At 38.5% G+C, this 10,996-nt stretch overlaps 1 protein-coding gene across 1 annotated transcript; it reads right to left on the bottom strand.

The window, feature by feature from the left end:
* Nucleotides 1-3,804: 3,804 nt before the first annotated feature.
* On the bottom strand, nt 3,805-5,891 carry LOC103591378 (alveolar macrophage chemotactic factor-like). The gene is made up of 4 exons (XM_008573815.1): nt 5,780-5,891; nt 5,511-5,643; nt 5,315-5,398; nt 3,805-4,941 (listed from the first exon to the last, which is right to left on the bottom strand). The coding sequence occupies exons 1-4, from the start codon at nt 5,889-5,891 to the stop codon at nt 4,923-4,925; spliced, it is 348 nt and encodes a 115-aa protein (XP_008572037.1). The 3' UTR covers nt 3,805-4,922.
* Nucleotides 5,892-10,996: the final 5,105 nt, after the last annotated feature.

The raw sequence follows: 10,996 nt of genomic DNA on the forward strand, positions 1-10,996 counted from the left end.
TCTCTTCCTTATCTCCTCTCTTCTCCTCTCTCCTAGTTCTTTCCCCCACTCCTTCTTCCCTCTGTTCCTCTCCCCGTTTTAGGAAAAAATCTGTCCAGTGGAGAAACTGACTATATTTGCTGCAAAAAGACCTTAACTTAGGCTGAAAGCTCTTCATCTTTGTAATCTCCAAATCATAAAGTTCCTGCACAGGGTCTGGTCTATAACAAGATAGTAGTCAACAAATTGATATTTGCTGATGAATGTTTATACAAAAGAAAATACATCATATATTTTGATATGTTACTATGTAGTAGTAGTAGAAACAGAAAATATACAGAGAATATATAGTTTCCAGAAGCTTCTTAAAAATCTCATAAAAACAAATTCTTGGAAGCACTGAAAAATAATCACTTATACATAAATAAAAAGAATATAAATGAATTTGAAAAAATAAGGATACTTAACTATTCAGTTCTCAGTTTTTTCATTTGTAAAGGAGTGTTTGAATTAAGAAACTTGGGAAAGGAACTAATATTTATCAAGCATCTACTTTGTTCCAGGACGGCTCTTAGTGCCTGTTTAAAGATGAGAAAACTGAGGAATGAGATGTTCAATAAATGGTCATGGTCGCATAGCTAGAAATACTCAGAACTAGGTTTGTAACGTAGTTTCTCTGACTTTGTATGGCACCATAAAATGTAGAAAAGTATACTAGACTCTCTTGCTGAAAATGACTCAACTGTTTTTCTCTTTGTCCAACCCTAGAAACAAACATCATAAATTTATGTGTCAGAGGGAACACATCCAATAAGAAGGTGAATTTTTCAGAGAAATGGAGGTCTTGCAACTTCCCTATACTTAAGAAACATGACTGTAGAACTTGTAGAAACAGGATTGTAGACCTAAAAGCTGTCTTTCCATGTCATTCTCTTACTCTACATCTTTGAAGTATGCACAGTCCCTCTCAGGAATTTGATATTAATTTTCCAGACTGAGGGCCAGCCCGTGGCTCACTCGGTAGAGTGCGGTGCTGATAATTTTCCAGACTGAGAGTGAACCAGGACGTCATCCAAAATCAGAATCATAGTACACGCTCCTTCTCTTCCTTGATTTAGTTAGGGAGACAACTAGAAATCCCCACGTGTTCATTCTGTCTAGTAAATTTCTCATGTTGTAACATCCAGGAAGGACTTTTGAAGTTATATGTAACATGAGATTTACCCTCTGTGATTCTTTTCCTTATGCAAGAATTAAAACTATGATAGAAAAGCAAAGCCACTAGTCATATTTTGTCATAGATCTTGTCATACCTTCAGGAATTGAAGGATTATGTGAATGCGTCACACACAGAGGCAAGCAGGAAAGTCTGGTAGAATGAAGGACGTTAATTACACTTTGAAAATTGTCCAGATTGGGGCAGTAACGTAGGAGAGTAGATTTTAGCTGATCATTTGTTCAATTCCAGGTGATTTCATATATGAGAGACAGTTTCAGATGAATAACAGAGTGAAAATAGTATTTAAGAGTTAGTATGAGGAAACTATTAGACATATCTCTAGAAGACATACATTAGAAAAAATTTTCCCAGACATGTTAGACCCTGAGTTTGCTAGTGGCAGAATCAACTAGTAATGGTAGGATGCTGAGCAGTGGCTGTTACTGAGGTTCTTATATAGGTTACACTTTGGTAATATACTATAATCTGTTTTCTTTATGGAATGACCAATTGTAGAACGGGCATGACAGCTAGAATTGCAAGAATATTATTCTATGGTCTATGATCAAACTAAACTTGTAAGTCTTGCTTCTGGTAAAAACAAAGATCTTGAATGATGACAAAGAAAAAAATAACCAGTAATGTTTATTTCTCTATTCTGTAGATATACCAATATATAATAGAAAGTACAAAACATATTTTGCTCATCCAAAGGGCATATAATATGCTTTAATTTATTACTATTAGGTATTATTCGATAAGTATTTGGGTGTTGATATGACAAATCAGGGATTGTTAAAACACAAAATTTTAGAGTTTGAACCTTTGTGATAATTTGGTTTGCTTTTTAGCATTTCCCCAGCATTACTGTATAAATCATAGGTTCAAAAAGAAAAAAAAAAGATATTATTTGAGAGAGCAAAGAGAAACTACAGAAATAATGCTTTCTAAAAAGGTTAGAGATATTTTATGCTTTTCTATATTGCTGAAAAAATTTATCAGCAAACCTATCTCTGAAATTACTCTAGTTTTTTCCATATCTTTTTATCTCCCTGTCTCTTTCTCTCTCTGTTCTATGGATATATCAATATATAATAATAGAAAATACATTAATCTAATTGATATCTTATATATAAGGAGAGAGAGCAAAAGATACAGAAAAACCTAGGTGAGATATACATAGGCTAATAATATATTAGCATATACAAATACATGCCAATATCAGCATATATAATGCATTAATCCAATCACAGTGGGGGCACATATGCATATATACTAGTTGGATTTGTCTCTTTCATTTCCTTTTTTGGCTTTTCCCAAGAATGGGCTATTTATATGAAATTGCTATTTTAATACTGGAGAGACAGTGGGGCTTGTTTACCCTAGATCAGTCATCTGTTTAGATACCTACTACGTGTTAGGACTAGTCCTAGGAAATGAGATGAACATGATAAACACTGTTTCTGCCCTCACAGAATTTACAGTGAATTGAAATAGATAGACACTAAACAAATGACCACATATAAATAGTCTATAAACTCTTTATAACCTGGTGAGAAAATGTTACAAAGGAAAAGTACAGAGAGCTATGAGAGGGTATAAAAGGGGCCTTAATCTGATAGGGGGAAGGGTCAGAGAGATTGTTTCCAGGAAGTGACAGGTAAGCTATCTGGAGGAAGGATGGAAGTTAACCAGGTAAAAGCAAGGAGTAGGTGTTATAGGTTGAAGAGATTGCTTATGACAAATCACTTGTTGTATTACCTGTAGACAAGAAGGAGAAATGGAAGTAAAAGAATTACAATTTAATCAACACCAACCATGAGTCTGTTTACTGATTTTAGGATACTAACTAACAACCTGAGGGTCAGGATAACTTATCAATTCATTAAATCATTCTGTGCCATGCATTGGGTGGAGATGCAGAAACGGGTGAAATGTGGTTGATGCTCTGGGAGAGCTCTTAGTAGAGTCAGCTAAAGAAATTTATAAATAAATAGCAGCAATGCAACATTTGTGATCATTACAATAAAAAGAAGATACTATGGAAACATCAAAATGGAAACCGTGTGCTCTGTTGGGAGTGCCAAGGGAAACTTCATGAAAGAGGTATTGCTTGAGTTCTGAAGGATGAATAAGCTTTCTTCTATAGGCAGAAAAGGACTAATTTCCTTTCAGGTAGAGGCCCTCGCAAATGCAAAGTCATGGACCCAGGGAAGAGCATGGCCAGTTAGGAAACTAAAATGCCAGACTGCAAAGAATGTTAGGCAGAAGTGAAGTGGTAATCAGGAGTGGGATGAGACAGAATCTCTTTTACCATGCCTAGCAACTTTTATTTCATGTCTAGAAAATAGAGGGCCAGTTAAGGATTTAAGATAGATGAGTTGTATTGTATTTGTATTTTCTAAAGACTCCAGAAGCTGTTGGTGCCTTGAAGGAGTATCTGAAAGGGAAGTGAGAGTGGAGAAAGATTGAACCAATGCAATGGCACTGTAAAGCGACGGTCCTCTTTGCTAGCCAGAGAGGAGCAGAATTAATTTTTAAAATAATGTAAAATTAAAAATAAATAAAATTTTTGTAACAGTATCAGAAGTAAGAAACTACAGGAGTAAAGTTTTAAAATCTTTTATTTTTTTCCAAAGAACAAAATAAGTACTATAAGCCAATGAGGCATACACTAAAAAAGTACAATTTTAGTACAGTGAATGTGATGCATATACAATTCCTTATAACAAAGTGGTCAATACCTTTCAAAGATGTACTGTAGGCATCTAAAAATCTTAGCAATGCTGTATATTTTTGGAAAACTAAATGAATTTATACTCAACAGTTCAAATGTATTTGAAATCTTCAGAGTACAGATTATTATTGTTTGCTTTTATTGAAAAAGATTAAAGGGATACATTTCTATAAAAACTAGAAGCCAGGAATTTACCTGTTTCCTGGCTTCTTCAACTATCCAAACCATATTTAGTAATCAGAATTATAGCACTCCTAATAAAATAGTTAATAAATAGCATATAAAATCAAAGTTTAATTGAGTAAATCATGACAGTATGCCATACTAAGAAGACATCAAATGTCTAAAATTATAGGAAGAGAATATATCAGTCCTTATAGAACCTAAACATTTAGATGTTCTGAATAAGGAAATATATTCTACGCAAATAACGGTACAATACACCCAGCTTTTTAATGAAATATAACTGTAATAGCATCCCAGGATCAAAAATAAGGACGTTCTCTAACACATTACCCCCCAAAATCCACTAAAATGTTTCCTATTTTATAAGAAGAGTGAGGATTACTGTATCTCCCTCAATAGCATTCTAATGAAACATCATTTACGTATTAAATCCACAGCTTTTTCAATAACACTGTAAGGAACAGATTCTAGAATTACAATAGTAATCTTCAAGATGCATCGAAAGATTAACAACCAGTGGTTCTTGGCTCACAAAACAGCCAATTGCCAAAGATTCCAATAACACAGCAGATGGAATAACAGCAAATAGCAGGACATAAATAGTATGCTAAATACTTCATAAGCTGAGCTTCAGGGACAAACATAGGTTTTCCCCTCCTTCAAAGTGGGAAATCCATGAAGAAAGCTGAGTACTGGAAAAAATCAGCCCTTCCTTCATGTCTTCACTGGGTCCAGAGACGTCCAGAAAACTGCTCTGCTGAAGACGGGGCAATTTTTCCAATGCGTGGTCCTGTCTCTTAATCAGTTCTCATTGTTTCCACTGTTGAGAAAAGAATTATATCAGTTTGACCAAATTTCCACACTCCTGTCTACTCTGCCCCGTTTTCAAAACACAGCGCTTGAAACGTTTAGTGAAAACAAGAATAAAGATCAATAAAAGCAAAGGGCAGACAAAAAATATATCTCAGTAATGAGCTCTTTGTAATTGCTTATTCAATTACATGTAAGATTAGTGATAAAAGGTTTTTTTCAGGACATTCCAGAACAACTTTCCCTTCTTCTTAACAACCTTTGCATTCTAAGCATGGTCTGGAATGTGGCACCTAAATCCTGTAGAGAAAATAAGGACCTTGCGAAGTCTGCACTCTGTGGAGAAGAGATTAAGAAACCACAAAGATCAGAGTGGCAAGTACCTGTCCAAAATTTTCTGGATGATTTTCTTGATCACAGGGGCTTCTGGGTCTAGACAGACTTCCTTCCCGTTTTTCAGGGAGGCTCTGGAGAGAGAAAAAGAGGATGCACTCATGAGCCACAGGTGCTGAACGCCCAGGTTGGAGGACTTCTCTTTTACCAAGGTCACAGCGTACACCGCAGTGCACTAGAACTTACACCACTTCCACCTTGGGGCACTGCGGACCTGCAGCGATCACCTGCATATTACTGATCATTTTGGGGTGAACTCCCGGCGTGGTGGTTAAACAAACGCAGCGCAGCTCTCTCACCACGACCGCGACAGGAGCAGCTGGGAAAGAAAGAGAGACACCGTTATAGAGCCGGTTGCTGGAAGAGCCTTTCCTGGCGCCCGGGACGCAGCGGCCGCCGGGAGGCTGGGACGCGCCGCTCTGGCCGGGTGCCTCCCGCGTGCCCTGCGCTCTCACCGCTGGCGAAGGGCCCCGGCTGCGTGAGCAGCAGCAGCAGCAGCGCGAGCAGCGCGCACAGCGAGCCCGAAGGGCCGGGGATGCGGGCAGAGCGGCAGAGCAGGAGGTTCATAGCGGCCAAGGGAGCGAGGCGAGGAGGCGCAGGTTGGAGAGGAGAGAGAGAGGCGGAGATCTGAAGGTTCAGGGCAGTGTGGCTCGCTCAAGACCTCTGCACTCCTTTTATCTGCGCTTGCCCCTTCCCCCCAGGCAGGAAACTCAAACTTTGGGATGTTCGGGAAATTCCCTGGACTCCGGGGTGAGTGGGGATGAGGGCTCGGTGGATGGGGGCTGGACAGTGAAAATTCGTAAGAGGGTGGCTGGGAGGAGCTGTGGGCACCCGTTCCAGGAGACGTTGTAGCTCCGTCCCGCGGTGGAGCTGGAGCTGTTGCTCCCGCCAGAGGTGAGGACCAATCTTGCAGGGACCTCATCCCCTGGATCAGCCAGGGCTAGCGAAGGCCAGCTTCCACAGGGGACAGAGCCCTCTGGGAGGTGCCTCTCGTCTCCATCTAGAGAGGAAATTGGCACCAAAGTAGAAGGAGGTTTGACTTTAGAAAAATTTCTGAAGGTCCTTAATCCTCTCTAATTATTATTATTGTTTATTAATCAGGAAATGTAATCCGTGATTAGAACTGCACTGAACTGAAAGACTCCTCTCCTTACAGGCAGGTCATTCTAGGTTCCTTAAATTATTTTATGATTCTTTGGACTTCAGCCAGTTCCAGAAGCCTAGATAATAATAATGAAAGTGTCCCTACTCCCACCTGAAGTCAGTGGCAGGAACAGGCTCCCAAGTCAAGTCTGCTTACTGGAAATCATATACTTACTGGAAATCCTATACTTGTGGTTTAGCAAGCATGTGTGTCAAAGGGTTTAGCAAGCATGTGTGTCAAAGTGTTTAACAAGCAAAAATCTTCAAAAATCGCCCAGCAAACTGTCCTGGAAGATGATACCTTGCTTTCGGGCAGTTCAATACACTATTGAATTAGAAGAGGTTTTGATCTTGGTTGGGGGTGAGGTGGGGTAGGTTGAGTGCTGTCTAAAGCAATTGCAGAGAGCCCAAGCCTGCTCTAGCTTTGGTTCCTCAGCTAGGTGTACATCTGGCACAACTTGGAGAAGCTGTGGGAGGCTGAGTTTGATGGACTCATCTGGAAGTTTGGTCTGTGGGTTTGAATCAATTTCACAGCAAGACAGCACCCACTCTGGCTTCCCCCAAACAACTTAATGGGGGGAGGGGTGCTCCCCCCCCCAAGCTTCTGGTAGCATCCAATTTTGTGATTAGTGGTAATAAAGTCTGTTTCAACAGGCCTGTTCTATTTCCCAGTGAGCCCAGAGCTGCCACCTGAAATTGAAGGGTGAGGTAGCTTCCAGCTTTCTCTCTCTCTCTTTCTCTTCTCTCTTTGTCTGTGGGAGTAGTTACAACACTGAAGTTTTAATGGCCAGGTCTTCCGCATGTCTAATTCCATAGCAGGCATGGCTATGATGCTGGAATGAGCCATAGGCTTTCTTTCATAGAAATCTAACTAGATCCTCTTCTGGATTATTCTCCAGAACTTTGTCCTCATCATAGGCTAGCAGAAAATAATTGGCAAACATGATGGCAATTGGAAACCAGTCTTGAAATGAAACTCTTTTTCTTGTCCCCTGTGACACTGGGCAATTTTATTAACTCCCTCGCCCATCTTACTTGGCAAGACATGACCTCCATTGGTAAGCGAGAAAGAGGTGTCATAGATCTTTAGAACATTTACTCTGGAAAGAAACTTAAGAAATTCTCTCGCTAAGGAAGGCTGGAAGGTTTGGCTCTTACTTTGTGGGAAGCTAAATGGGAAGTTCTCTGTCCTAAACAGCTTCCTGATACCATTGGCATCATACCTGACTCAGCGAATGTAATCTTTCATCCTTCTGGGGAGTAGTAATCTGTAGACAACAGCCTGCAGATTTATTACACTGACTTTTTAGAGATTGAAATGTATCTAAAAACAGAAGATAAGCCTCACTGAAGTGGCTAAGACAAAACTTCAAAAATGTGACTAAAGATCATGAGCAATTAAATTCAGCTTAACCACAGGGAATAAACCACGGTACAATAAGACTTGGTGAAAAAAAAAGTTTAATAACATAGGTTATTGAGTTTTAAAATGTGTGTGTGTATGTGTTTAGGTTAGTTCCAAATAAGCTATTTTAAATATAAGTGAATATATGAATCAGTTTGGGGTACCAAATGTTAAGATCAGAGAAGGGTCATGAGACCTTTCCAGTTCCACCTGTCAGTCTTATAGATGGACATGCCTCACCTGGGTTGCACTCTGAATCAACTCACCATGAATTGTTTACAGAATATAAGGTGAAAAAAATATTTGATTTTCAACTGGCAAGCAAGTAATACAAAGTTCCCACTGGAAGTGGGCTGTTGGGTTGCCCAATCTAATCAGGAAGCAGTGTGTAAGTTAACCTGGCTTCTCATTAAAATCATTCTGGCCCATTGCCCATGTCTGCTCCTATCTGGGCATCTCTGATGTTGGTCTTGGGCAAAGACAGGTCGGAGCACGTATGTTCAAAAGATCCCCTAAGGTTGAGAATGATAGCACCAAAACCCACTGGAGATAGAGCACTTTAAAAGTAATTGCTTCTTTATCACCAGTTCAAAGGGAAACTATTTGTCTCACCCGCGCTGTGTCCAGGTGGTTGAGAAAGGCCCTGTGTTATTTTTGTTCCCAACTACAGTATAATAAAACAATCCACAAAATGACATCGTCATCCTGGTAGCCTGAAAGATTTACTACCTGTCAAAAGCAATTTAACTCTAGTCATAACCCCACAGAGTAATGTAATATGAATGAAAACATTCTGAATGGTTTGCAGCTTCCTAAACTTTTTTATGCTCATTCTTTCTTTTTTTTTTATTGAAGCATAACTGCTTATACATATTTTGGGGGGTACAACGTTGACTACCATCACCTGTGTACAACATGTGTTGATCAAATCAATATTATTAGCATGTTCATTATTACAAATCATAATTATTGTTTATGCCCCTTACCCAATCTCTCCAGCCCCCTTTCCCCACCCCCACCTCTAGTAACTATAGGTTTGTTCTCTCCTTCTGAAAGATCAATGTATTATTGTGGTACACTTCTTTCTTTTTTTCTTTTCTTCCTTCCTTCCTTCCTTCTTAGCACCCACTTATGAGTGAGGACATGTGGTATTTCTCTTTCTCTCTCTGTCTTATTTCATTTACCATAATTTTCTCCAAGCTCATCCATGTTGTTGCAAGTGGGAGAATTTCATTCTTTTTTTATGACTGAGTTGTATCCTATTGTGTATATATACCACATTTCCTTATCTAGTCATCCATCAATGGACATTTAAGTTGGTTCCACATTTTGGCTATTGTAAATAGAGCTGTGATGAACAGGGGAGTGCAGGTATCCCTTCCACATGGTGATTTCCATTCCTTTGGTATATAAATCTCCATACTGTTTTCCATAACGGCCATACTATTTCACAGTCCTACCAACAGTATAGGTGGTTTCTCTTTTCTCCACATCCTTGCCAGCATTTGTTATTCTTGGTCCTTTTAACACTGGCCAGTTTAATTGGAGTACTCATTATTTCTTGAGCCTCACATCGATTCTTTGAGGCCGATGAAAGAAATTCTCTTCTCTACTTTCCAGCTAGGAAAGATATAAGAAGTAGAAAATCCTGGATTAGAAGTTGAGCACTACAGAATCTGCCACAAGAAATTTTTAATGGTTTACAGATTACAAACCACTTTCTTCACGGTCACTGGCAAACACCCGCCGGCAACTCTCCACAATCTGGTTAACCACTTTATTGTATTGCCCAATAACCATATTTTAAGCTATTGAAATCTTCAGTTTACTCACTCCTATCTTTGAGGCCACAATAATATCAAAGGTCCAAGAGACTTCCAGGTTACCCAACCAGAAACTGTCCTCTGCTTTCTGAATCCCTTACTTTCTTCAAGACAAATTCAAAGTCCTGTCTTTTCTGAGAAGGCATATTCAGACAAAGCTACTTGAAACATAGTCCTTCCACCTTTGGTCTTTGGATATCTAATGTACTTATAATAATTACCTCATGAGCAGATTTTAATTATTTCTTAATTTTGCTTTTGTCTTTTTCAAGACAACTATAAACTCTTTAAAATCAGTGGCAATGCCTTATATTTCACATATAACCTCCAATAAGTTCTAAGTTGAGTAGCAAGCAGTCTGTGAATATTTAATCATAGTAAAACTTTTTATTTTAGGGTGCTCTTTAACTTACAAGTAGATCTTAAAGTTACGGAGGAAAGGATAGGGCTATTTACTGTCCTTTACTTCTCTATTTTTTGATCTCCACTATTTCAAATTGGCTTTTTCCTACATTGGAAACTGTTTCCTGGATATTCTTAGGGAATATTTAAATGATATTTTCAGTCTTGGGAATCTGATCAACTCAAAAGAATGTTCAGAAAGCAGCAAGACATTTGGTATTAAAGAACGAAAATTATACAACTTAAAGTATTAACCAAACTACATATGTTCCATGATTTAGAGATTATTGGAGTTAAATGACAAAGGGAAATTCCAATTAAATTATACTGCCTTGAATGTTAACAGTGTGGGAATGTCATTCTAAATTGATCTTTTTCAACAAATCAGAAAGACCTCTAATTATGTGATTTAGTATATTACTAAAGTGACATAGTTACTAGTATGTGACTTGGAAATATTATTTCTAAGTTTCTATTTTACTTTATATCCACTACTCCTTATGTTACCTTTAAGAAGTGCTACCTGATTGCAGTAATTAGGGATGTAGATGTGTCATTATCAAGATAAGCATATCAAGGATATCAATATAAGGAAAACAATAAGAGTTTAAATGGAGAGTAGAGTTACTTGCTTGCATGCAAAAGAAAAAGAAAAAGCCAGTAACTCTTGGGTTTACTTTGCAATGTCAATGCAGTCTGTCTGTCTTTTGCACATTGGCTTTGCAGTTCAATAAAGAAGCAGCATCATTCAGGGAATAACTTTGCGTTGAAGTTGCTTCAGCTTCTCTGTGAAACGTCAAGGATATTTTTCTTCCTTTCGTTCATTATCCAATTTTCCTTGCTGCCCACTGCAGATTAAATCTTCTTGAGAAAGGAGTAAATCAATAAGATTTGATTGA

The sequence above is a fragment of the Galeopterus variegatus genome, unplaced genomic scaffold, assembly GCF_000696425.1.
Source record: "Galeopterus variegatus unplaced genomic scaffold, G_variegatus-3.0.2 Scaffold967, whole genome shotgun sequence".
NCBI lineage: Eukaryota > Metazoa > Chordata > Mammalia > Dermoptera > Cynocephalidae > Galeopterus > Galeopterus variegatus.